The sequence below is a fragment of the Mesitornis unicolor genome, unplaced genomic scaffold, assembly GCF_000695765.1.
Source record: "Mesitornis unicolor isolate BGI_N332 unplaced genomic scaffold, ASM69576v1 scaffold3236, whole genome shotgun sequence".
NCBI classification, from domain to species: domain Eukaryota; kingdom Metazoa; phylum Chordata; class Aves; order Mesitornithiformes; family Mesitornithidae; genus Mesitornis; species Mesitornis unicolor.
Genome location: NW_010191515.1, coordinates 18,267 through 45,949, shown reverse-complemented (window position 1 = coordinate 45,949; position 27,683 = coordinate 18,267). Strand labels below are relative to the sequence as shown.

At 46.4% G+C, this 27,683-nt stretch overlaps 1 protein-coding gene across 2 annotated transcripts in view; it reads left to right on the top strand.

Moving 5' to 3' along the window:
* The window catches only part of LOC104542436 (alpha-actinin-1), a 45,228-nt gene that overhangs the window by 7,196 nt on the left and 10,349 nt on the right, over window positions 1-27,683 (top strand). Inside the window, exons 3-14 of one of the 2 annotated variants that reach the window (XM_010186743.1) lie at window positions 5,096-5,182; window positions 5,747-5,834; window positions 6,768-6,846; window positions 12,099-12,180; window positions 13,768-13,893; window positions 15,179-15,264; window positions 20,464-20,556; window positions 21,762-21,992; window positions 22,502-22,649; window positions 23,206-23,356; window positions 25,724-25,832; window positions 26,329-26,469. In XM_010186743.1, coding sequence (XP_010185045.1) covers window positions 5,096-5,182; window positions 5,747-5,834; window positions 6,768-6,846; window positions 12,099-12,180; window positions 13,768-13,893; window positions 15,179-15,264; window positions 20,464-20,556; window positions 21,762-21,992; window positions 22,502-22,649; window positions 23,206-23,356; window positions 25,724-25,832; window positions 26,329-26,469 — 1,421 coding nt within the window. The remainder of the gene's footprint in view (window positions 1-5,095; window positions 5,183-5,746; window positions 5,835-6,767; window positions 6,847-12,098; window positions 12,181-13,767; window positions 13,894-15,178; window positions 15,265-20,463; window positions 20,557-21,761; window positions 21,993-22,501; window positions 22,650-23,205; window positions 23,357-25,723; window positions 25,833-26,328; window positions 26,470-27,683) is intronic. The other variant, XM_010186744.1, reaches the window with a different exon arrangement.

The window sequence follows — 27,683 nt, the reverse complement described above, 5'->3', positions numbered from 1 at the left end:
ATGCAGCAGTAAAGCAGAAGATAAACGTCAATGAAGCAGTCATAACACTGCATTAAAAAAAAAGAGCTGTGACTGCCTCAGTCAGGTTGGACTGATCTAGGAAGCTTTCTCCCAGAGGAGACACCCACCATCCAGCAGCAGTGTGGTGGTACCGGCCAGGGCAGCGTGCTCCTGCGCTGGAGGCCACTTCTTCCATCGCTGGCTCTGCTGGCAGCAGGCTCCTGTGTGAAGGGTCTGCAGCCCAGCTGGAGCTCTCTGTGCACATCACACAAATGGCATTGGCCATCAATGTCCTGGCTCTTTTTTCGCCTTTTTAAAATTTTTGTTTAAAAATAAGCTCCAAAAAGAATCCCAAGGAGACTCCTAGGTCGGCTTAAGCCATGTGAAACCTTATGTTTAATCAGAGGTAATGCCAGCAAAAATGTTTTCATGGCATTTATCTCACATTTCATCAAATAAAGAGCCCTCTCTGCTGTTTCCAAGCCAAGCTCTGCAGCCATGACCCAGTGAGGGAGAACCAGAGCTGAAGAGAACTTCCTACACACAGCATGAGCGCAGGACGTGTTCCGTGTCCATGTTAAATGGAGGGTGCACTAAGCCAACAGAATAAGCAGTGAGGGTTAAGAGCTGCTTTTTACAACCACTGCTGACTGTTAACGACTCGGCGTGGTTCTGAACATCTTTGTGTAGCCAGAGACCATAGGATCAAAGCAGTTGTGGCACACAGGAGATCTGTGTAAACCGGGATCAAGGAAGGCTCTAGCCTGGCGCAGCTTTCAAGTGGTTTTTCATCTGCTTTTAAATCTCACTGTCATCTGACACTTCAGAAGCCTTCTTCTGCTATAATAGATTCCATACTAGTGTTGAATGCTCCTGGGATTTAGCAGATTGAATAGGTCGAGTATGTGACCCTGAGACTGTTTTATTTGCACCTCTAATCTGCATAGAAATTTGCTGCTTTCTTAGACAGATATGGCTCAGTTCAGCGTAAAGATAACTTTGGATGAACTGATCCCTATCCTCACCTGCACAAGTGAAAGGAGAAATAGAGCTTAAAGATTCAACCCATCTGAGCAAAACACCTCCTGAAGCGCCAGGCGGGACAAGCATACATTTGACGGTGGAAATAGGGGAAGGGGTCTCTCCATGTCAGCGTCAGTGAGTGAAACGTAGCGTTATATTTGTCCCTATTTCCTGCCCACTCACAATTAGGGAGCTGAGATGTACGTGCCCATCATCTGTCCTAAATTTGGCTGGACCATCGTTAGCAACGTGCTTTCTGAAGGCGATGGCACGGGTGCTCATCCTGCTTTATTTGGCTTTTGTTAGGATAAACAAAATGCAGAGCAGCCTTTATTTTATGTTACCGTTGTTGCTCTGTGTCTCTAGTTCCCAGATGATAACGCTGTCCTGCCAGTTGTTCATCCCCTGCAACTCCTGCTCTCCATGGAGTAACTGGAGGCTGTGCTTTCAAGGGGTGATTCAGAAGCAGCTAAGGGACTATAACAGTTTCTGTAGCATTGATTCTGCTTCTAACTACCCAGGCCAGGATAGAAAAGTAAGCTGAATCATATTTGCATTTTTCAGAATGATTTCATGCATTTAGAAAAGGTGGTGGCATTTTAAAACCCACATCTATGTAGCCAGCCAGTCTTGCTCATAAGAACTGAGTATTTTTCAGGCCCTTAATTGATTGTCAAACAAGTGGATGAGAGTACTGTAGGTTTTGCATATTTTGTTTGTGGTATTTGGTGCAATAATGGGATCTGGGTGGAAGCGTATTCACTAATACAAAAAAATTTCCTTCCAGTGGATGCAGATGCCTCATCAGCTTTAGCCAGCAATTGATCCACCCCCACCTTAAATGCAGATGACATTAATGACGCGTACTTGCTGCTGCTGTTCAGACAACAGTTGCTGGTGGTGGAGGAAGTGCAGACAGCGCTTGCAGAGGTCCTGCCTAGGAAGAGCACGTGGAAAGCGCAGTCAGGCAGAAGATGCTGTCTGGTTATTAGCCTTTTAACGTGTGAACTGCTCTCACACCACTGAGCCTCACTTAGATCAGCAGGGAACAAACACAGCGTCTTGAATTAAGCGTTAGATTGTTCCAGCTGTGTAGTGTTACGTTCAACTTTGTAGCTGAGTTTCTTTCTCTTCATCACCAGGAAGCAGAAGGCTTCATGCAAACCTGTTTTACAACCATCTTTTCCCCTTTTGTTTCCTGGCAATATTTCACTATATTGAAAATGTCTCGTAAGAGGCAGCAGCTGAAGGGATCCTTAGGAAAAGGAGGTTGGTATTGGAGAATGTAGGGGTGGAAAACCGAGTGAGCAAGGAAGGGCCAAAGAATGTATGACCTTGGCCTTTCTAATCAGGCTGGCTCACTTTGTAACCACGTTGTCCAGAGAAGTTTTTTAGCTCTAAAAATGAAAAATCAAATAATAACAGTTTTGTCAACTCTATTTAAAAATTGAAAATCGAAAAAGAAGAAGAAGAGAAAGAAGAGAAGGACTGAGGATGGTGTGATTGGCTAAGTCTGCATCCCGGGATGGATCACTCACTAATGTCACTGACAGCAGTATCTGCCTGATAGGTAGTGGGTTTTCTCTGTCAAGAAAAAGCCAAATGATCTGTAGAGATGAAGTGGTGGAAATATTGTGGGATTCCTCCAGAATTTGCTTTGGTGCACTGCTAAGAAAGAGTCAGACATGGGAGCAGGGAGCGCACATCTTCCTTTCTAAGTGAGTAACGCAGTGAAGAGGGCTGGGGGAGATGCTTCCCACCTTAACCCCACCAGCTTACTTTCTAAAACTGGAATTTGAGAACGTGACCAGAGCATGGTACTGAGTTCTAATGCCACATTAGCAACTTAACACCATCTGGTTTTGTGTAGGAATCTTGACCTTTATTTCCAATTAAAATCCATGGAACTATAATATTAATTACCTGTTTCAGCTCATTGATTGATTTATGAGTGTTTCTAAAGCATTTTCAACATTAAAGTATTGCCATCAGATTTTAATCTAGTCCATTAAAATAAAGAGCTCAATTTAGTTTCAGATTTTAAATATGCCCTAGGGTGGTCCTGCCAACTCCTGTGGTTTTTACAAGCGCTGGGTTGGTTTTTTTCTCTTTGAAAATCCCCATGAAGATGTTCATGTCACATGGACTAAACAAACAAGCTGAAAACACAGGTGCTTTCTTTCATATTTACAGGTAATATCTCAGGTATTTGTAACAGTTGTAAGGATTTTCCTTTAAGCTGATTGCAGTGCTTTATTGGAGGGCCGGAGAATGTGAAGAGTGGAGAACTGTGGAGGTACTGGCCATCATCACAGAATGTGAGGAGTTGGAAGGGCCCTGGAAAGCTCCCCCAGTGCAACCCCTGCCACAGCAGGATCACCAGAGCAGTCACACAGGAACACGGCCAGGGCTTTGGGTGTCTGCAGACAAGGAGACTCCACAACCTCTCTGGGCAGCCTGGGCCATGCGCCATAACCCTCACACTGACAAAGTTTGTCCTTGGCAAAATGATGCCCCACCAGGATATCCGTGCGTACTCTCAAAGGAGTGGACGCAGGGGTTTACTGCAGTAGGACAAAGTGGCGTGTCTTGTTTTTCTTTTCTATCTGTAAATCCCAAATGCAGACGTGTGTCAGAGCACAGCAGAAATGATCCTTCTCATTTACACTGGAAATTCCACCACATGTATTGCTCAATCACGAGCTTTCAGGAATTTGGACCCAGATGGACATAGTTTCTGAAACCAAGTGCTTGGGTTGCGTGCTGCTTGTCTGTTGGTTTTGAATACACTGAGGTTCACATTTTGAAAATGTTTCATGAGGGGAAAAACTTTTTTTGGAGGGGGAGGCTTAAAAGGAAAATTTCAAATACTGCTACTTCTGTGGCAGGATCCAGACAGGTGACAGTTGGCTGTACTGCGGATTTCCACTTGTCCGAGCATGATGCGTTCCTGCAGGGCAGCTCTGTGGGAGCAGTGGCACAGAGATGTCTACAGCCGTACAAAAATGGTTTCTGGCAGCCTCGTTAGATTCATTCTACCTCCAAACAGTAGGTTAATTCTAACCCTTCTCTTACTGAAAATACTCTTGTAACTTGTCAGTTGTTTGCGAAAGAGCCTTCTGTCACGCAGGAGGCTGCCAGAGGATGTATATAACACATTTATAACGTGTGCATATATAGTCTGTGAGGAATTTTTGTACTTCAGTACTTGAGCCCCAGCTGCTCACTGTTTGGTGCTGATCCGTACATGGTGGATACCCTGCCTCCCCGCAGCTCACACCTCACACCTCAAGCAGTCGCTTTGTAAAACAGCGGAGTTGTTGGCTGTTGCTGATTTATTTTGTGGAGTCCAATGAGCAATAAAGCACAGTCTACTTAACATCTTAGTTTATGTTATGGTCTGCTCAGGCTGGTCAGCGCGAGTCTGCTTCCTCTTCAAGCAGGATGCGAGGACTTTGAGGAATGCTGTGTTGTGTCTTTTGGCAATTATACGACTGAAGGAATTTCTGGGTATTTAGGCTTGTTTGAAATGAAGATGTTGTTGTTTCTTGGTTTTCTTGGTGGTATCTTGTTCACACGACAAAACCAGCTGTCAGAGCTCATCTCCACTGGGAAGCCTCACTGGTTCTTCTGGTATAATTACACTGGGGCAGTCAATAGGTGGCTTGGAGTGGACACCAGAGTAAGAGATGAAGGCTTTTCTTTTTCCTAGTATGGCCTCTATATCTTCTAAGTGATCAGATTTAAACCTGAAGAAGGTATTTTTAGGCCTGTGTGGGGTTTTATGCTGATCTAAATTGATCCTTATTCCTGGTCTTTTGGATCACCAGTGTCTGCTTTAGTCTCAGTATTATACTGGAAGAGAGCAGTCTGATTACTGGGTACTACTGGGCAAGACTGTGCTGTATCGGCAGAGCACCTGGGAAGGCAGGGAAGAACAGCTTTAGCTGGAATTCCAGTTCTCCCATCTCCAAAAGGGAATGCTCCCCAATGCTCCTGTTTTACCAGGGTTTGCACTTGCAACTTGGTGCTTTCTATTTCTTCTCTTTCTACCTTTTTTTTTTCCCCATAGAAATCGTGGATGGCAATGTTAAAATGACTCTTGGAATGATCTGGACCATCATCCTTCGTTTTGCCATTCAGGATATCTCAGTTGAAGGTAAATCTTAGCTCTTTCCAGCCACTGTTCAACAATGAACAGCTGGGGTAACTAAATGGCTTTGCCACTTAAAAAGCCCAGAATGAGCTCTTAGGTGAGTCACTGGAAGATCCTAGGGAGCTACTGTTCCCCTGTCATCTCACTGACATTTCTGGCTTGGTTCGGGTATACCAAGAGGAGCTTTTCACAAGCACTTCTTGTAAGAGACTGTAAGTGCAGCTCAAAAGGATGGATCAGCCCGAAAACCAACTTCAGTGTTGGAATCTACTGCATTTCTTGCAGCCTGATTCAAGGACTAGCACTGAAAATGGACCTATCTCTTGTAAGTCCTACAAAACTCGCCTCTCAAATGCCGAAAAGCTATCCCATTAAGAAAACAACAGTAACAAAATTATCCCAGTAGCCTCTTCCAAAGAGGTATTTTCTTACAAGTGAAATTAAATAAAGCATAATTCATCGCAGTCTCTACCAAAGAGGAGTTGATCATGTTTTCTAGCATATGCTCCAGAGACTCCTGCTGTCTAAGAAAATGAGTTAATTGGTGTGTTTCCTTTCTTTCTTTAGAGACATCTGCTAAAGAAGGGCTTTTGTTATGGTGTCAGAGGAAGACAGCCCCCTACAAAAATGTAAACATCCAGAACTTCCATATCAGGTGAGTTACAAGCAAGAACCTAGCTTTACAATCTGTTTTATTTTCATACGTCTCTTGGTGTGTTCCTGACTGAACTCCCAAGGCAATGCAGGTGCATGGTATCACAATAACAGTGTAGTCCAGAGAGACACCTGGGAAATTAAAGACAGAGGTTATTATGGGATCCAAGTACCTACATCCCAATTCCTCATTCTGCTTACAATTGCTGCTTTCGTAAAGTTCTTCAGAGCATTAAGTCCTCTGAGAGCAGCATACGTGCCATGGGCTAAGAAAGACAGCTTTTGCTCTGTGAAAACTCAGAACACTTTAGGAGCCATGAAATAAGGGCTGCACCAGAAACTTTGTGGTATGGCAGAGCTGGGAAGGGATGAGAGGCTTCCTTGCTCTGCTCTTAATGTTTCCAAATTGACTGGTGTTCTAGTGAAGATTCTGCATAACAGTGCTTCTTCCAGCACATCTTGAAGAGCTGTAAGAACCATATAAATGTAAAGCACTTTTTAAAGAGCTTTAGTGCCATCCACACTAGCCAGTGCTGTAGTGGAGCTAGCTATGGGAATCTGCCTTTTCCCTAAGGAGTGCACTTGTTCCTCCTCTGGGGCTTGTATCTGCACCTTTTTTACAACCTTGAGCTTTACACCTGCCCTTGCGTGCTCCACGGGACATGCACAGAGAACTGGCAAAAAGAAGGTGGCAATGCAAAGGGCAAGTCCTAATCACAGTGGGTTTTTGTAGGGATTTAAAGGAATCTTATTGCAGTCTCATGCAGGTACAAGACGTGCTTCCTTCCCAGCACTCACAGAAGCACTGTTAGCTAGAAACTAAACCAGAATTAGTTGTCCTGCTGTCTTGGTGCCTTCCCTCCTGCTCGTGCCTGTCACTGTGTCTCTCACTGGCTGAGCACTGTTCATTGTGCTCTCTCCTGTCTCTCCGTAGCTGGAAGGATGGCCTTGGTTTCTGCGCTTTAATTCATAGACACCGTCCAGAGCTCATCGACTACGGGAAGCTACGAAAGGTACAGCTCAATCTGTTTGTCGGATCAGATGCTTGGCTCCTTGGAAGTAAAGAGGGAGAAGGATTAGCTTGATAAACATAATTGGAGAACTTCAGCACAAGCTGGCAGTAGCAGGATTGTGGGGAAGGAAAGAGGGATGAATCAGTACATTCAGGCTTCTTAGTGAAGCGTGAACTTAATGAGCTGCCTGCTTGACTTACCCTGCTTTCGGACTGCCTTAGATGAGACACATGTGCCCCAATCCCAGCTGATGAGCAAAAGCTGGCAAACTCAGTAACACCAAATGTGAGACTAGTTCTGTGCTAATGTCACAGACTAGTGAGTCAGATCAGACTTAATATTTCTGTGGAGAGCTGGATAGGAACCAGTTATCTGGTGTTCAAGGGCAGAAGCTCATTGGGAGATCTGTGTGCCCTCACTGGGCACTTGTCACATGCTTCCAGCTTAGCACTGAGCCCTCTGCAGTACTGGGCTTCTCCTAGCATGTGGGTGTCAGGTGCCAGAAAAGCATTTGCCATAACACTCGATTTTACTTTTAAAAGGGCCACTGGTAACATGGTACCTAGCTGCTCTGAGGTTTGCTTCCATGTGTGTCTTGGAGACAAGATTGCTAAGTGGATGATGAGAATAAGCCCTCAGTGGTTTGTACTGCCAGCAGTGTCCTGACCCAGCAGGGCAATGGAAGACCAAACTGGGTTCTTGTCCTGCTGGCACTCTGCAGTCTGCTGAGTTCTGGTTTCACTATATCTGTGCATATGTGGAGTGAAATGTCACCAGGAACATAATTCATGTGTCCTCACTGGCGTAAATCCACAAAAAGTTTGATGAGATCAACTCATGGGCTGTGTGTTATAAAGTGTATACGTGCTCGATGTTAGCTAGGGAAGTAAACACAGAAGCCCGTCACTAACAGACCTGGACTCTTGGATCGCTGTGCAAATAGACAGTACGTCAGTGAGTTAATCAAATTAGCTGTGTCTTTGAGGCAATGAGTTGTACAATGCCTCGTCTGCTTTTCAGTAACCTTTTAGATCTTTACTGTCTTGCAGAGCAGTCAGTTATATTATCTGATAAATTTTAGTGTCTGGAGTCAGCACATGATGAGTAAACAGTGGGAAGAGACTGTACCTGTTTACAGAAACAGCAGCAATAAAAAATGAATTATTAGAGTTACATTTTTAGTGCCTGATCTTGGGAAAATAAAAGCAGCTAAGCAGTGTGTGTCTGACAAACCCAGCCGAGTAAATGCTACAGCACTCGCTCTCCATTATCAGCAAAGCCCTAAGCCAACCCCAAGCAAAAGGTGAGGGAAAGGAAGTTACTTGGTCACATTGCCTGCAGGCTTTTTGAGAGAGGGTGATTGTCCAAGCCAAGATCAGTGGACAAACACTGAGTTTACATTCCTAAATATTTTTGCTGTATATAGCTCTATTGATGGAGCAAGCACAGTTCTTTTCTGCCTACATGCACTGCCTTACTGAAGTTGCTTTTATAGAACAGGCCCCAAAATAAAAGGTGCACATCCACCCAGCTTGGTGCCCGTGATTCCCTGACACCACAGCTACTCATTTGGTTGGGTGGAATCTTGAGGTTCAGCTCATGGTCTGCAGGTGAGGGATGTGCAGAAGATGGGGTTTCCCTTTCTCCTTTTATCCCCAGCTGTAGCTTGAATGCGAGCAACACCTAAGATGTTTTTATCACGTACAGTGGTTGACTGATGGCTCAGACACCCCCTCTTATACATATCCAAGTAGAAACATGGCCTGTGGACTGCTGTGTTGGATGTGTTTATCACAGATATTCCTGAAAACATGAGTTATACCAATTCCATTTCTATCCTAGTGTCTTCAGCTCTGGCAGATATAGTAAGTGCTTGCTCTCTCATTATTTCCTCCCACTCCATCGCCCTTCCTGATTGCTGGTTAATAGAAGAATTTTTTTATGGCACACTGCAATAATTGCCATGGCAACCTTGTGTGCTGTAAGGGCTTGGAAATGGAGCAGGAGAGACGACTCCCTGTGTGAGTTAGGGTTGTGGTGGAAGAGGAGGAGCCACAGTAGTCTTTAGTCAGCAAAAGCAGAGAACGTGCCCAGTGGGTGTCTGTTTAGGGCAGGTTTGCTGTCTGCCACCATCAAAACAAGGTAATTCCTCCATGGGAAACCTGCTGCTTTCCTCACGGTTGGCCCAGCTAGAGCCTGACAAGTTAGTGCTCCTCTTTGTATCTCTACCATTTCTTTGTTCACATAAGCAGAGCAGGAACCGAGGCACCTCTGCAGACGCTGGTCTGGGTCAGTGCTCTTCTGGGGTGTGTGTTTCAGCTGAGGAAGGAATCGGGGCACAGGTGACCTGACTTTCATTTGCTCTGCTGCCTTTGTGTCCCTAAAGCCTGCCTGCAGCTGTGGGGCTGCACTGCAAGGCTAGGAGCTGCCAGGCCAGTCTTTACTACTTTATCCCTTTTCCTGGGAGTCAGCTGAAACAGGTGATTGGAAATAATGATTAGCTGGTGTATGATGGAACTGAAAGTGGAGGAGTTTCATTTGGCTCGGGACCCTGTTGCAGTACTGGACAAGCCTCCAGGGAAACCCTATCTCTTGCACAACAGAGCATCACCTTTGTGATGAGCAGCTCCACTGTCCTTGAGGAGTGAAACTTTTCTCACAGGGAACAGCGTCTTGCTCAGGTTTAGCTCTCTGCTCATCTCAGGGCTAGTTTTGGACTTAGGTAGCTTGCTTTCAGCAGCATTATCTTCAGCTTCATTCCCCAGGAGATTATGTGATCATATATCTTTCTTACATATGAAACAGAAGTCTGCTGACTTCATCTAGGTGAGTCTCCAGTTTCCCATGTGTTAAGACTTCCAGCCCTTCCTTTGGGAGTGCCCAAGCCCAGTAAGTTTTCCCATCAGGAAACCTCTCCCAACTTCCAGCTTAAAATTTCTTTTTAACCTTTGGTGACATTGCTGGTGGTGTTTTTACTTGCAAACTGATAGGAAAGCTTTCTGCAGTGAGTTTGCTCCTCCCTTTCCTCCAGGAGAGGCTGACACATCTTCAGACAGCTCGTTCAGAGGGGTCTGTGCTACAGAAAGGTCCGTGTTAATACTGAGACTGTGGAGGGCATTAGCAATGCCATGGTGGTCATGGTCAGCATAGGGTGGAATTTGGTGCACAGTGGTGACATTTCTATAGAAGGAAGAAATGGCACATGGGCTAGGGGAAGACTGGCAAGGGAGCTGCCACTGGGCATTTCTCCATGCTCCTGAACTTGAGTGAAAGAAATGCTGTTACTTTTCCTTCCTAAGCGTAGCAAAGGGCCTGTCTACACATAGTGAACAAGGTATGTCATGTAGCAGCTAGTCTCACCTCCTCAGATAAGGCTTTTGGTTACAGTTCGGTTTGATAGAGGCTTCTCCACAGCAGGCACAGGAGACAAGTAGGCTGAAGTTGAAATGGTACTGACCTCTAAATCCATTGCATAGGGTGGTTCCTTGTGGCTGGAGGGTGGTAAAACTCCCCTGCCTGCACCGCTGCTGGACTCTGAAGAGGTAGATGTAGATATATCTGATGTAGTCACCATTGCAGTGTGTTATACAGGGATAAAGCACTGTTTGACACAGATGGTGGCCTGTTACCACGTGTGACAGCTGCTGGTTTCTTCACTTAATAGTGACTTGTCCCAGTGGACTAAATACGGATCACTGGTCGTGTCTGTTTTGGTGGCCTTTGTGTGTGATTTACTTTGGTAGGTGAAACATTGCTGTCTGCTGGAGATACTCACCCAGAGGAACATGATGCTGCTATGGGATGCCAACCTAATACCTGCATTAATTCCTAGGGAAATGCCGCAGGAAACTGCTTTTCAGAACAAATTGGTTTCCAGTTTCATGAAGGCTGTAATCTGAGAGCTACATAATGGCCAGTGCCATAAAGGGACTTTTCTGCATGCCCATACCCTGTCTGCCCAAGCCTGCCTGGCTTCGTCTTTCATGCTGGGTGGGTTCAAAGGAAGCTGGCTGTTGATTAGAGTTCAGGCACAGCTTAATCTTGCGAGTCAGTGCAATAAGCAAAGGCACACGATCTCAAATAGAAATAAACAGAACATGGATGCCACTCTAGGAAGAAGGTGAAACAATTATAGTCCCTATTTCTTTATTTTTAAGGTGGGTCTCAGTGTGAGTGGCACAAATGACGATATGGAGAGTACCACCCCATCCTTCCTCTGTCCCAGAAGACACTTAGCAAACATGGTGACTAAACACCAGCATATGCACAGTGTTTCCCCCAGCAGAAGCCACCTGTCTCAGCAGTAGAAACCAGTAGCACGAATGTCATTTGTCATCCACTAAGTGGGTTGATCCCTCAAAATCACTGTCACGGCTATGCAGGAATATAGGAATCAGGCTTGTGTGAGGGTCTCATACAGGTTGGTAGTGTCTTGTTGATCATCGTGTTTGAGTGCTGGAAACAATTGGCAGAGGTCTTTCATTTCCAGTGACATCTGTGTTTCATGTTGTCTTGTGTGGCTCTTTAAAATCTAGTTACCCTTGTGATGTGACGCATGGTGGGAGAAGGGCAGTTAACTTTGTTTAGGATTTGATTCCTGTGTATTGATGTCTGTATCTGAAGTGCGTCCTGCCACAGCAGAAGGTTTATATGTAGAGGAATAGAGCTGCACTAAGGAAATAGCGACTCATGTGCAGTCCCTAGGAGGAAAAGCAATACTCAGACAAGATGAGTACTTCTATATATATTTATTTTGTAGAGATTTGTTAAAACATTTCTCTTCCTCCCACTCAACTGGTGTTCAACAAACTGCACACTAGCTGAGGACAGCACCCGTTGCAGATGTTGTTACTATTTCAGTATTGCTGAGATGTTCTAACAGATACACAGCTCTGCAGTTCTTTAAAGTGGAAGCTGCAAACCTAATAAAAGCACGAGATGTGAATGTGAGATCTGGCCGTTCACTATCAGTATGATGTGAAGCAATATTACTTTAAACTAAGACAAAACGCATTATTCCTTCTTGTTGCGAGTGCATAGATTGTATGTTAATTACCCTATCATGATTCTCCAGGCTGTACTTTCAAAAGGAAGCGAATTATTTCATCCTCCTACATGAGGATTCACACACCGTTTTGTCTGGACAGCACAGTTACCTGAACTGAACCAAGCACAATAGCTCTGCTTTGAGACAAATCCTGTGTACCTTGTTACCAGCTGATGCTGATGCTCTGACTCTGTTTCTTTCCCAGGATGATCCTCTCACTAATCTAAACACAGCTTTTGATGTGGCTGAGAAGTATCTGGATATTCCCAAGATGCTGGATGCAGAAGGTAAAGTAGAACCCAGTGACTTTTAACTTGCTTTTTATTAAGAAATTTCCCACTTCTTCTAGGTGGACTTGTGTTATACAAGAATTCGGTAACCTCTGAATGCTCCCTCCATCACCATGTACTAAAAGTACAGGGAAAAGGTTACGATGGAATAATGAATCTCCTGTTCTGTTTCCCTCTTCCTCCTGTGCCCCTTGGTCTTTTGAGTCTGGTGTGGAGATCTTAACGTGGGGTTGATGCAGCAGAAATGAGTAACACTTGGCTATGTCCACTACTGACTGAAGCGTTGCCTTTCAAGAATCAGGCTCAATACTGAGTTAATGTGTGGTGTAGGACTGCATTCTTTTTGCTCCAGAATGTGGGTTGGTTGGGTTTTTTCTGGCATTGCTGGTGGTCTTCCTTTTGGGGCCATGATATTAGTGTTATAAACTGCTTCTTCTTCACTACTCAGAAGCGTTGGGCATGAAGACCCCACGCTGACTGGGTCTGGAGACCAAGGCAGAGATCCATGTTGTTCAGAGTTGCTTTTGCTACTGACTGACTGCTTCCCTGAGGCCACTGGGACAGCAAAGATTACTTTTCAGGGCCTTGTCAGGACCAGCTTGGCAACAGACCTTGCAGACTGGAGTACAAACAACAGCCTGGAATAGTTCACTGGTTGTTGGCTGTTTGCCTGAAGCCAGCTGGTTTCAATGGTAGAAACTGTATTTCAGGCTTGCTTTGGACAGGAGAAGCAGTTAAAGGCTTTTGTTAAACAGGAAAGTGAGAGGAGCAAGGGGGAAAGGTGGGGATAGAGCAGATGAACCCAGTGAATCTGTATTTGGGTAGCTAGGATGTTTGTATTCTGAGTATTTCCCATCCCCAGGGATGAGTCTTGCTTTCCCTGCGTTCATCATGCTGAGCTCACAGAAAATGATGAGGTTTCTGGAGTAGATTCAAGTGCTTACTGCCATTCTGTAGTTCAGACCTCAGCAAAGCTAGCAGTGATGAAGAGGGACCCTTGCAGGAGCTCTCATTGCTCTTTCCTGATCACTTTCCTTCCTCGTGGAGTGGACCTGATGTGCAGTCCTCCACACCATTAATTCTGATCTCTGGAGGTGTTGAGTTTCCCCTAATGAAACTAATGCAAGGGCCTTTAGAAATTCAGGTCATTATTGTGTTGAAATGGAGGATGGGGGCATGGAAAGGAAGGGATAAAGGATCTTTCCTGAAGAACTGCATGGAGGAATTGCAGTATAATATGTTGATAAAAGCCATGTCAACCTGTTGCCACTTTGGACTGATACAACCCAGCATTCACAGCCGTGTTCTCAGGACGGGAAAGTGCTGTGACACGAGACGTGCTGACACATGGCTGCATTAGCCTGGCCAGACCCTGGAAGCAGCTTTATCATATGGGAGGGGAATCAGGAGGGTGATCCTGGCTTCTGAGACACACACATCTTCTGGGGAGTGCTGGGAAGCCCTGTGGAGTTGCTATGACAAGCACATACCCCAGCAGGCCTCCCGGACAGTGTTGGTTCTCCCTCTCCTTTGCTTTCCTCCCATCAGTTGATTATGCTCTTAACGTGAGGTTTTTTTTGACAGACATTGTTGGAACTGCCCGTCCTGACGAGAAGGCCATCATGACCTATGTTTCTAGCTTCTACCACGCCTTCTCAGGAGCCCAGAAGGTATCGCAGGATCCCAAGCTCCCTCCACAGAGCACACCTGGTGCCGTTGCTAATGTCCAAACCTTTTTTTTTTCTTTCTCTCTCTCCTCTCTAGCTACGGGCATCTTTATTATTATGTTCTTGGTAGAGTTGGCTGTTGGTTCAAAGTGGTGCCCCAGACATAATACGTGGGGCAAGGGAGCCAGGAGTCCCATTTCCCCATAGTCAGCGTACTTCCAGTGGCACTTACATATGCCAGCAAATACAAGGGAGTGGGGAGCTCTGCCTCTCCATTTGCCTTCCGAACTGCTGCCCTGACGGCCGAGGACCTGCACCCTTCATTCCTGTGAAATAGAAGCTAGGATGCTTTGTCTCACAAAGGTGGAGAGCACCACATAGATGGGCTGCTCAGCAGGACACCGCAGTCTGCCCCCGCTGGAAGCAGTGCTGATGCCCACTCACTTTTTTGTCTTTTTTCAAAGATTGAGAAACAGAGCTGATGTAGTGGTTTTACGAAGGGTTCTACGAATACCCAAATCTTTGTCTTTTACCTTGTGTATGCTGCAGGTTCCTGCATCCTTGCTTCAAGGTCTGAACCTGCTGCTTTCTCAAGTTATGCCACAAATTCAGACCCAGTTCACCTGGGACTTACAAAGCACATCTAATGAGTACGTCTCATTTGCAAACAGAGCTTTGCTTATCATGACTGAGATGCCTGATTTTGTTCATTTGTTTCTTTTTGTCCTCTTTTCTCACCCACCATGCTGGAAATCGGGCAGTTGAGTCCTTGCTGTGTCTGGCTTAGCCATTTTCCTGTTGGTAATGGAATCATTTAAGGAAAACGTTTTGTGGGTGAAACCTTGTAAACATCTCTCTCAAAGATGAGAGTGCCGCCTGTACTTCAGTGCCATAGGAACAGGCAGTGTACGTTGTAGCAGAGCAGATACTGTGTAGGAAGTGCACTGCATAGGAAGGCTCTGATCTGTAGCTCCTCGGTGTACAGAAAGGCCTTGAGCGCGGCCCTGCAAACCTCCAAACAGCCCATTTGCATCCTTGAGCCAGGCCCCTGGACTGCAGCTGTGAGGGTGCAGAGCCCAGATCCTCAGCTCGGGACCCCCCTGGCTTGGGGGGTGGGAGAGAGGGGTGCCGCTTTGAGCCACAAGCCAACGCTGCTAGCCACCTTCTGATCCGAATTCCCAGCTCTCCGCATGGAAATCTGTTTGGCCTGTCCTGCAATGCATGATGGGAAGGTTTCTCCCCCTCTCACGCCACCCATGACTGTTTTGTTTTATTCTATGTGCTGCTTCTTACTTTATCCTTTCAACCTCTTTTCCTTCTCTGCACAGATGTTATAGGCACGCTAAGGCCGGATGAGAAGGCCATAATGACCTATGTCTCATGTTACTACCACGCCTTCTCAGGGGCACAGAAGGTGAGACTCTATGGCTAACAACCCCCTCTCCTCTCCCTGCCCTGCCCACCGCTCCTCTCCACTGAGGAACGTGCCAGACCCCCATCAGCCCCAGGGCGTTTGCAGGGCAGCCCAAGGCATCCAGCGATGTGCTTGGAGGTACCATCTGTAGTCTTACTGAGAAGTGATGTAAATGTCCTTTCAGACAGACTCAAGCTGCTACTCCCCTCCAGTTCCACACCCCAGCAGCGGAGAAAGCATTTGGTAAAGTTGGCAGAGAAAGATGAGTGAATGTCTGCTCTGACAGTCGGTACCTTTCAGTGTCTCGTGGGCAGCATCCTGGCCAGGCAATGCGCCTCCAGAATACCACCATCAAATCAGCCTGCTCCAGGAAATCACAGCCTGTCCCACTTGATGTGCCAGCCTGCCTTCCACGCTCAGCCCCAGCTGGGTCAGTGGTCTTTTCCTAGGCTGAATCATCTGTGAGCTGCTTACATAGCACTTCTGTGCTCCAGCCACAGAGTCCATTCCTGCCAGGCCTTGAGCTTTCCCAAACTGACGTGCTTCTTCATTTCTTGCTTCTTGCTGATCATTCTCCTATGTTACCAAAACCACCTATATGTTTTATTTCTCTTTCCTCTGCTTTGCCCATTTCCGTAACTTCAGTCCTTCCTCTGCTCCCTCTTTATTCCCAAGTCTCTTTGCCTGGCATTGGGACACTTGTCCTCAGAGGAACCAAATAGTCACAGTTCACCTTTGGGCAAACTTCCTCCAAAACAGCAATTTCCATGCAATCCTTTGAATAGAAGAGTCCATCCTTTCCTCCCATGCCATAGCCTGGCTGGGCTGCTGCCTTTCCACAGGATCACTGCTAATTTCACACTGTAGGCGTTGGAACAATAAAATCTGAAATTCAAGACTGCATTCTTCATGTTATGAGCAGATGTAAAATCTCCCTGTTCCCCCCAGCCACAGCTCCTTTCTCTCACTACGCCTTTTCTATTCGAGACACAGTCCATGTGTTGCCCAGCTTGAGGGCTAACTTGAGTTAGCCATCTCTTGTGCAAAGCAGTGCTGATGGTCACAGCATTGATGCAGGTCCCTGCTGATGCTGACTTTCAGAGGGCAAGCACAGGCAGTGTATTCCAGGGAGCAGCTCTTTAGCTCAAGCTGTTTGTTCTTTGCCCTGTTTCATAGAAATTACATGATGCTATCTGGTTTCCAAGGAACCAGGAATATGTCCCACAGCAGTGCAGCAGACTTGCCCGTTTGGCATAATTTGTGTAGTCATGACTTTTCCGCTGGGATCCTGCTTTGTGAATAGTTCGAAACCCTCAAGACCAGGCTGCAAGCTCCAGCCAGCTGATACTTGCCCAGGAAGACTGCAGTATCAGAAGTCATGCCAGCCCAGTGCCCCTGAGGGACTGCTCCCTGCTGTCTGCTTAACCCAAAGAACTCCAGATTGAGGAAACAGCAAACCACAACATGAGGAGGGCTGTGGCCTGCTGCAGGAGCAGTCGTGCCCCTTGCCAATCCCTTCTTCTTCTCTCTGCCCCCATTCCAAGATTTGGAAACCTGCTCAGCAGGTCCCATGCTCTCATCGGCAATTTAGGTGGATGTTAGGTCTCCTGGGATAGCTGAAAACAACCTTTTCCTGCCTCAGGACCTCAACCGAGTGGCTGGGGCAAGAACTAGAGATGGAGCTTCTTCGTTATTAAAGCTTCAATCCCATGTAGTCTGGCTGCTTTATAGGAAAGATTAAAGATTTAATCTTTTATTAAGTTTTTAGCAGTCCTGATGGGCCAGCAACTCAACCGTACCCTGGCAGAAGGGGGCACAGCTCCTTTTTGGAGCTGCCCTAGCTCTACATTAGCCAGCTACCAAGGGGCACAGATTCAAACCCCTGGGCAAATGCGAAGTGATTTCTGAGCCCACACTGTAATGTGTTGCCGCCTGGTGCACGGTCGGGTGACTTACTGTGGTGTCGCTCCATTTCTCATTCAGATTTTTCATTACTGCCACCAGTCCTGAAGGGGAAGTCCCATGAGCCGCTTTCTGCTTCTTTCACTCTCTTATACTGAGCCTTTGAAGGTACAGGGTCCCCAGCCTGACATGTGTGTGTAGATGGCTGCTTTTTCTTTATGCCATTTTTTTTTACATATCTATATTTGTAGGTATACTTGCTTTGGTTGGTTTGCTTGTTTTCTAACTGCTTCTGACTTTCACACTAAATGCATGCAGCTACTGGTTGGCTTAATATTTTGTAAACTTGATTTCTGGGGTGAAAACTTCTAACTAACGTTTTACTATTTTATTAAGAGATTGTGTTTGGCATACAGTATTCTGGGGTGGTCCTCTGAGGCCAGAGGACAGCAACAAGCAGGCATCTTCCCTATGTACTGCACTTTGGGAATGCCTTCCTTTATCATCCTCCTCAGCGAAGAGACCTGGATCCATGAGCTGGAGAGACAACTGACTCCACTTCCACCCTAAGCAGTCCAAGTCAGGGTTGAGAAGTACAGAAAAGACAAAAAGCAGAGAAATCACTGCTACTTTAGCTGTTCTTCGGCTATTCAGATTTCCATTTTGAGTCCACCAGCACATACGTATCACACAGCATTGTGGTATTGAGCAGAATGCCCTGGGCTTGCCCTCTCTGCGGTCTCTAAGTGCAAGTATAACGTGTCAGCTCAACACTGGAAGCTGATCGGCTCATGCAGGTTCTCTGAGAGCACAGATATGCAGCTTTGAGACCCCAGGATACGGTGCATCTTCTCAGTGCCGCCCCATATCCTGTGGACATCCTGGCTTGTTTGGAGCCAGCATGAGCATCCTAAACGCATCATTGCCTTCAGTAGTAAGTGGCTTTTTACACCCCACTAATGAATGTGTAGGGGGAGCTGCCTGGGCCTCATGTAAGCGTCTTCGTGTGCCACTGTTTTACCTGAAGGTGTTTCACTGAGGTTGCCAACACCACAGATCAGCTCATTAGTAGCAGTGTGGGAGGTATTTGTGGAGGTTCCCTGAAAGCACCGGGATCCTTTTGTCCTGCTTTTCCCAGAGCAAGTCAGTGTAACACGTTGCTCATGACATGAATGGTGACAGTGGCCCCAGAGCCTTTGCTGCTGCTGCAGCAGTGTGCTGTTGCACAGAGCAGTTTGGAGCAGGCGAGAACCATAGGGAAGCAAGTACTGGTAGGGGAGGGAAAGCCTCTACTCTTCATCTGTTAGAATAATGCAAATGATGTTGTAATCGCTGACATTCAAAGGGCTTTTGTGTTTGGACAGATGTTCAACACATATATACACACACACGTATTTAAAGACTTGGGCAGCTGGAGGAAATACGTTGTAGGATACATGTAAATATGGGTATGTGAAGTGAGGTCCCTCCTGCACAGCTGCTGCAGCGAGTTTCTGGGGTATAGAAAGAAGAGAGTTAAGAGTGCACAGGGAGCTCCTCTCCTGGGACAAATGAGATTAACGTTTGGCAGCACCAGTTCCCTGCACTCACTGCTCACATCATGGCAGGGCTCTGGCAGTGTCTTTTTGATGTACTGTTTGGTCCCATGTCTATAAAGTTTTCTCTGGATATCAAAAAGCACTCCATTACAGTACAAACTTTAGTTAACAGCAGATCAAAAACCAAGCTTTCTTAAATGTAACCATCGTTGGCATTTTTGCAGGTTTTTTTTTCTTTTTTTTTTTTAGGGAAATTGCTCTTTCTCCTGTACAAGTCCCTGTAATGTGTTTTAAAGTTGTTAATATCTGTGTGTCTGCCAGCTAGCCCACTTCAGTGAAGGGACAGATGACTGAATATATGTTTTTACAGCTTCTTACAAATGAGTAAGATTGCCAGACCCCCTGGGACCTTAGCAACCCATATATCACTGTATAGCCTATGACTTTATTGCTATTCTTGCTGCCTTGCATCAGCTGCAAAAATCGGAGGGTTTTTCTCAAATGGCCTTGGAGATTGAATAACAAGATAATAAAAGGCCCTTTAAAAATAGAAAAAGGTTGAAACTTGCCAGCCATAAGCTCAGCAAAACTCCTTTTGGCATCAGTCCCACACATGATTTGAAGGCAGGACACATCATTTGCAACTGGTCTGTTGTAGTGTTGGCATGTGCCCTCTCCTCTTCATCTCCACTTAGCTCTGTAAGGAGAAGTAGTCCTGTGGATGGTGTTAGCACCTTTCTGTGGCATCAGGGCAAAAGCTGTGCTGTGATGAGAGGGTGCTGAGCAATCCCCCTGACACTCATCACAGGGGCACGTTCTCCAAGGCTTTGTGGCTTGACACCTACCATGACAGTGATGAAAGGAGCTAATATCTGCAGACACGTGCTCTGCAGGGTCAGTCTGCTCTATGTTCCCCATGCCAGACACATGCTTGGCACTCCAGGGCAGACTGACTGCTCCTGAGTTTGTAGTTGGGATTTTTCTGATCCTTACTTTGTTCCAAATTAATGTTTTAATGCGTTCAGCTCCCTGCAGAGAACAAGGTTTTGATCTCACAGTGGGAAAAAAAGAAAACCTATGTAGTAACAACAGACTTTTCTTGGTGAGACTTGTTTTGGGAGAGTGAGCAGAAAGATTGCCCAGAAACAGGAAAAATTAAATCTTCTCATCTGGATCATGAGACGTGGTAGGTGTCATGTGGCAAGATGCTGGAGGAGGTGGCCCTGTAATGAGTGCCATAAATACATGGGCAGCTCTGCTGGGCAGAATTTAGGGTTAAGAGGAGTATCTACCACTTTAACTTCCAAACAGATTTAGACATTTTCCAAAGTCCTCTCTGTGGATTAACTTTGTTTAGGTAGTTCTTTCCTGGGGTAAAAGCAAGCAGAGGGTGGCATCAGCTCAACACCACTCAGTTACTGGTGCTGCAGCTCTGAATGCTGGTGAGAGGAGTGGAGGTGGTGGCAGAAACCCTGGCAGCTCAGAAAGGTGGTTGTCCCCCAACATCCAGGGTAGGATCAGTAGAGCTGAGATCTCTGAAGGAACCTACTCAGCTGAGAAGGGGAAAATAAATTGTTATAGAAGGTCAGATGGAAAGCAGAGAGGTCAGGACAGACATTTTGAAGCACTGATGGGTTGCTAGAGCCAAAGGTACGAGACTTTACTCACAGGTATGTAGCAGGAAGCTAAGCTGAAAGCTTTAGTTTTTTGGTTTGGTTTTTTCACACTTCCCTCCTTCTGTTTTTCTTCTCTTTGTCAGGCGGAGACAGCAGCAAATCGAATCTGCAAGGTGCTGGCAGTCAACCAAGAAAATGAACAGCTCATGGAAGACTACGAAAAGCTGGCCAGTGATGTAGGTGTCCATGGTGCTGTTGGTTTCTGGGTGGTGTTATGTGGAAAGGAATTGCACGTAGTGCTGACAGCTGATCTTGGGGAAAGCTACTGGCCAACATTTCCCTGGAAAATTCTTCCCCCAGCTCTAGATGGAGAAAAATTAAAGATCAAACTTACCTTAAAGGCAGTAACAATCTACTTGAAAACAGAAAGCTTCCACAAAGCAGCTTTGAGTTTCTCAGTTTATTAAGAACAGTCACGAAAATGCTAAAATTAAAGGAAAAACCAAATTGGTTTAATTTGCATTCCTCAGGACTGTACAGCTTCATAATGCCTTTCATACAAATTGCATGCTGATATAGAATCATTACGGTTGGAAAAGACCTCTAAGATCATCAGGTCCCACAGTCATCCTCACACTGCCATGCACCCATATACTGCGGAAGTCAGGAACTGGATCAGAGAGAAAGGAAGTTAGAATTGAGGAAAGAGAGGTGCGTTTGCTGATAGTTGGAAAGAATCTGTGTGGGATACGATCTTGGGGCTGCTCTGGTAACTGAGAGGGCTGACAGACTGACAACTGTGAAACTGCATAAGTGACCAAATGTGGACTGGAGTGTGTCTGTGGAAGGTAAGTAGGGAGGGGAAGATGGAGAACAGAAGGGCAGACACAGCCCTTGAGCCTGGTTTCAGCCTGGTCTGAAAAGCACGGGACACTGCTCCACTCACACTGCAGACTGCCTGTTGCGTTGGTATTTTGCTGTCTCCCTGCATAGCTTCGCTGAGGGCTGTTCAAAGAGCAACACTGACTTTAAGGGTGCTAGAGTGGGAAAAGTGTAACTGGAGGCAAGAACTTGATTTCTCCTGTCAGACCTTTCTGGAGATAACATGACTTACAGCATCCTTTAGTTATGTCACAGTCCAGCAAAACTCTAGCGTGATCTGAGGACACAGTTGAGTCCTGATCGTGTGAAAGCTGTGCCTTAAGCGTGTTGGATTGGCAGTGCTGCAATGAGCAGTGCTACTTAGTGTGGTAGGGAAGGGGCTGTTCATTAAAAAAGTACCTCCAAAAAAAACCAGCAGGCTTTTCTTTACAAGCTCTGCTGGTGGCAGAATCTTTCTGACAGCAAACGTAGAAGTAAATAGTCACTAATGAGATCAGAGCAACACCTGTAGTTTTAACACAGTTTTCAGTTCAAGGCTTCCTGTCATTGCTGTTTCCAGCTGCTGGAGTGGATCCGTCGCACCATCCCCTGGCTGGAGAACCGGGCCCCAGAGAACACCATGCAAGCCATGCAGCAGAAACTGGAGGACTTCCGGGACTACCGCCGCCTGCACAAGCCCCCCAAGGTCCAAGAGAAGTGCCAACTTGAGATCAATTTCAACACATTGCAGACCAAGCTGCGGCTCAGCAACAGGCCAGCCTTCATGCCTTCAGAAGGGAAAATGGTCTCGGTGAGTGGTAACTGCTCATGTATACCCCAACTGTGCCTAAAAAATGGGACTCCTTTTCTGCCCGTGGATAGGCAGAGCATGCCTCACCTTCAGTGTGAGCTACTCTGTGGTAGGAACCTTACAGAATATAGTTCAGTGAGGCCACAGTAAGAGAGGGTCAAGCTTCCCTTTGTTTAAACCAGACTTTGAGGCTCTTCACAAGTTGCATGCCTTTAAGAGATATCTGGATGCAAGTCATTTTTTCTAATAGAAAAATGGTTAGGTTTTGTTGAGGTTTGCTGTGGGGAAGTGTTTAGAGAGGGACTCTCATGCAGACGACTATATTCTGACACTGCTAGTCCTGCTTATCTTAAGTCTTCCTGACCTGTCTGCACAACCCCGTGAGATTAAAAGCCCACGTTCACTCTCTCCAACCAATTGAAGTGATGCAGCTCATGGAAACTAATGCTGACATACATCAATAACCCCATCTTCTGACTTGCCTTTTCTCCTCATGCTCCTGTCTGTAGGATATAAACAATGCCTGGGGTGGCCTGGAGCAGGCTGAGAAGGGCTATGAGGAGTGGTTGTTGAACGAGATCCGGAGGCTAGAGAGGCTGGATCACCTGGCAGAGAAGTTCCGGCAGAAGGCATCCATTCATGAGTCCTGGACAGATGGTAATGCCACCCTACTGCTTCCTGTTGCCTGATCTGGTGCTGTCTGTTATGCAGGGAGGAAGAGATGGACAACACATAGCTCCTTCCATGAGATTTTCCTCTCGAGAATGCTAGGTTAATTTCTCATTTTGTTAGAAAATAATGCTTGCAAAATCAGCTTGATCTCTGTTCTGCTACATCATGCAGCCACATCAGGATTCTCTTAACTGTTGTAAAGTGAGCACCTTGGATAGAAAAGAGCTGCAGAGCAGAGGAAAAGTTACTGTACAGTAAATGCTACAGCTGACATGTAAAGGATCAGCATAGCCCAGTTTGCACATACTGAGACAAGTCCAGTATAAACCATGACAGCACTGGCTTGAGCTCTGCTGCACGCCCTTCTCTGTTGTTGATGGCAAACTCGCACTCTGTGGTTTGAAGGTGAGAACTGTGCGTCTCAGGGCCACGCGTGAGGCCAAGCCTCGGGCAGAGTCCCATGGCCCTTTGACAGGCTGCGTTGGCGCTGGGGGCACTGGGGCCTGCTCTTCATTCTCCTCTCCTTTGGCTCCCTCTCCAGGTAAGGAGGCAATGCTGCAGCAGAAGGATTACGAAACCGCTACCCTCTCGGAGATAAAGGCCCTGCTGAAGAAACACGAGGCCTTTGAGAGTGACCTGGCTGCACACCAGGACCGGGTGGAACAGATTGCTGCTATTGCACAAGAGCTGAAGTACGGCACCCCAGCGCACGTCCCGTCCTTGGGGCCAGAGAGGCTTAATCAGCTTTGCCCTCTGCCCTCCGGAGAGCCATAAATCAGTCCCCATACAAAAATGTTGGGAAATCCCAGTGTTTCCAAACAGTATCTAGGATACTGCTCTCCAGTATCCGGATGCACCAGAAAATGGTTGAGTCGTGGGTGCTGATGAGGGGGTGGCAGAATTATATTCCCAAGCCAAGTTTCCATCCTTCTCCAGCTTGTTACGCTGCTGTGAACCCTGTCCTAGAGTCTGACCTGCTGCTGGCGCCTGCTAGGTTTCAGAGCTGTCGTACTTTTCCGGGAATAGAAGGAAACAGCAGAGGGACAGCAGGCCCTCAGTTTGCTCTTTTATCAAAAAAATGCTCCTTGTTCTGGCAGGAGAAAAAAAATCTGATGCTAGAGCCAATTGTGGTTTCTACTGCCACACTGGGCCCTTTGCCCCAGGAATACTGCACCACACGCTCAGCTCCCTTTCTGCTTCCTCCAGCTTGAAAACCTTCACCTCCATTCCTTTCCCTGGAGTGACAAGTGATGCACTTTACCAGGAGAAATGAGGTCTCCTCAGGGCAGAAAGTTTATTACCAGGGATAGCAGGCAGATAAAGAGCTGGCCTCTGCAGCATGGGGAGAGAAAATATGAAGCTCTGTGTGTTTCTTGGCAAAAGCAGTCTGAACAACTTGGCTTTGACTTTGACTTTGTTTCCTATTTTAAAAACAATTCTGTATCACAGTGTCCTGTCTCAAGTTAGTGTCTGGGCTAAGATCAGTACTCTTGGGCTGAAAAGCTGGTTTTCTCTAAAAAGTCGGGGTTATTTGATCAAGATCGTTATCTCCTTTAAAAACACAGATTTACAGAATTGCTCCCTTGTCCACGGGAGGATTGACCTTGGAACAGGAGGGGAGTTGAAGGCAATCCTCCGTGTCAGTAAGATTAAAACCGCGGCTGGCTGGTCAGCAAGCATTAGCTGACCTGTCACTTCCAGAGCACATGCTACGTGCCAGCCAAAGCAGCTGCAGCTCTAAGAGCAACAGGCAAGACTGGCCCCTAAGCCAGGGGAGAGATTTCTTCCAAAATGTGAAAACAGTGGGCTCTGCCATCTTTCCAAAAGCCATATTCCATCTCAGCGAACAGGCCATGCCCTGAAAAACCATGGTTGAGCTCTTTTGTCCCCCAGAGATACACTGCCAGGGAGATGGAGAGGGTCTGGAGACAGCCACCGTGGCCACCCAGGACAGGCACGTTTCGAGGCATGAGCACATTCCACTCTCCAGCAAAGTGCGTTACAAGCCAGGCTTTCAGAAGCAGTTCTTTCATCTGCAGTGCTGGCTCTGCAGCAAAGTAGATCAAGGAACTGATCTGGATTAAAAACCCAGCAAAGAAAAAGGTATTTTTAGCCCAAACCAGTTTCCTGACTAGTTTACTGCAAGACTTCACCAGCAGTTGTGCCCACACACCTCAGGAGGGCAATACAATGGTGGGGAGAAACAAAGCTGGGGGAGGCAAGAGGAAACTGTTTACACCTGCATTACTGCTTAGAGAATTGCTCATCAGGTGGCCCAGAGTCACTCAGTAGCCCAGTGAGTTATTCTGCTTTCTCTGTCAATGCTGACACATCCCAGCTTGGCTAGGTCTCCTTCTGCCTGCAGGTTTCTCTCTCTTTGTGTGCAGAACCAGGAGCACAAAGCAGTACAAGACACGAGCTTCAGCTGACCCCCATGCTCTCCCTTCCCCAGCCTGTCTTCCATGAGTGCCAGTCTATAGGCATCTCTGCAAAGCACTCCCTGTCAGGCATATGGGAGAGAAACCTACACTGGAGTTCTGGGATTGTCCTAAATAAACGAATGCATTGTGTAATTGAGCTGTTCCTTGCCCACCCATACTGTGCAACTCTTGGAACAATCTTAAGCAGTTTTTTTGCATTCATAACAAAATCTTCGCTGCCCATTCTGATGGACAAGATGCAGATAGTTCACCTGCACGATGTTCTTAAGCAGAATACAGGGGCATATTGCTGTGCTCGCAATCTGCTTGTTCCCAGTTTGAGCAGAAGTTTATATTCCCTTTCCCCGCTGCCAAGTTGTTCCCATTGGGCAGCCAGCACCAGTGTTTGTCGAGGCCTTGGGTGGCGGTTGTTTTTCTTCCTGTTCTGTGCTGTTTGATGTACCATAACATACAGTGTCTCCAAAACTAGACACTGCTGTCTTCCTGGCTCACTTTACTTGCAGACACCACGAGCTCTTTGTCTGAATCTGTCCTCAAGGCTGATGAAGACTTCTGTTGGGTTTCTCTTTCTTCTCTAAAAGGTCTTTATTTGACTTTTTTTTCCTCCACCCCTTATAGTGAGCTGGACTATTACGACTCTCCCAGTGTCAATGCCAGGTGCCAGAAGATCTGTGATCAGTGGGATAATCTGGGTGCCCTAACTCAGAAACGCAGAGAAGCCTTGGAGGTGAGACATGTTACAAATTGGACCATTGGGGTTGCCTGGGTAGGTCATTTGTGGGAAGCAAGCTGCAGTGGGCGTGAGCAACCAACTTCAGCTCTTTTATGCAGGCCTAGAAGGTCTTGGGCTGTAAAAGAGGGCTACATTTCAGTACATTTAGCCTGCTTTTCCCCTTCGAGCCTAATTATGGTGGCCATACATTTGCTCAGGCTATTGATTTATTTCTGCTTTTCTGTGTTTTGTAATTTCATTCTGCTTGAAAGGACTGTTCTTGTTTTGTTTGACTTCAAAGGACATCAGATTTTTCCCTCAGAGGAAAAAATCCATCCTGTGTGTTATCTCTTAACAGTAGAGAGACTTTTACTGGGTTGTTGCCCTGGGAGCACCGAGGAGGTCTGAAAGGAAGGAGAAGCTCAGACAACCCACATATCTTTGTGATTATTCTTCTCTAACCATCTTTCCTGATTTTCTTTCTTCCTTTCTTTCTTTTTTGCATGCCCAGAGGACAGAGAAGCTACTGGAAACAATTGACCAGTTGTACCTGGAATATGCCAAACGAGCTGCCCCTTTCAATAACTGGATGGAAGGGGCCATGGAGGACCTGCAGGACACGTTCATCGTTCACACCATAGAGGAGATCCAGGTACCAAGATGTCCAGAGCAGTCATTTGTACCAGTCAGGCTGGGATAGAGAGAAGTCAGTGGTCTCCTGGGTTCCTAGTGGTGCCAGATTTGCAGGTCATGTTTCGGTGCTGCTGCTCCAGTGAGTGAGCCTTAGCAAGAGAAACAAAAATGAGTGTGTTCTTCCTTGATTACTGGATCTGAATAGGTATGAAACGTGCTCACACCATCCTAGCTGGACACAAAGAACACAAAGTGAATTTTCAGTGTAACTCCAGAGTCTTCTTAATGAAGGCCTGAGAATTGAGGGACTCTTTTAGGGTCTTGTGGGGTTTTTTTAACCCACATGAGCAAAGCTTAGTGCTGCTTACAGGTTCTGCAGGTCAGTTATCCAATGTAATGTCATGTCCAGGTCATAGAATGTGCTCTGAGGGCAGTTGTTGAGCTGCCAGCTGGGTTTCACTGCTGAGCACAAGACAAATCAGAATCCTAACTTTGGTCATGGGTTCTCATTTGAAGCAAAAGTCTTCTTGCCTCCTGCAAGACAACAGAGATGGTATCTCAGTTGTCCCACTTCTGAAAGGATGTTATGAAAGCAACTTGAAGTATCTGGAGGTAATTTTCATAGATTCCTAGAGTCATTAAGGTTGGAAAAGACCTCAAGGGTCATCAAGTCTTTGAGAGCAGGAATTACTCTTCCCTGGGTTGCAGTGAGGACTTCTGTTTCTACTGCTTGATGGGCTCTTAAAAAGAATCAAAGTCAGCTCTTTGCAGCAATGGCTGACAGTAGCATGGCCATCAGTGAGGCAGTAAATGGGAGACCAACAGGGAGCACTCTGCAGCCAGAGGAGCAGAGGGGTAGTGAAAAGGCCCTAGCCTGGTATCAGCTCTGTTACTGAGCTGATTTTTTCTGAGCTATTTTTTTCTTCCACCCTTCCCTCCTGATCAAAGGGGTTCATTAAGTCTTTCACAACGCAGACCAAATCTGGACAGGATTTAAACACTTCCATCCTCTCTCTGTGGCTGTTTGCAGTATCTTTCCCAGCCCCCAGACTTGTATTACATCTCTATGGCCACTGCAGCAGCTGCTAAGTAATGAGTCACCGTGTAAAGAAGCAATTTTACAGAAGTAGTTACAGTGTGTGTGTTTTAAGAGAGTGGTCAATCATGTGGCTTACTTTGATTCCCTCTTCTGTCCACACTGTTCCCTTGATTATCCCTGCACATGTCTCTCTG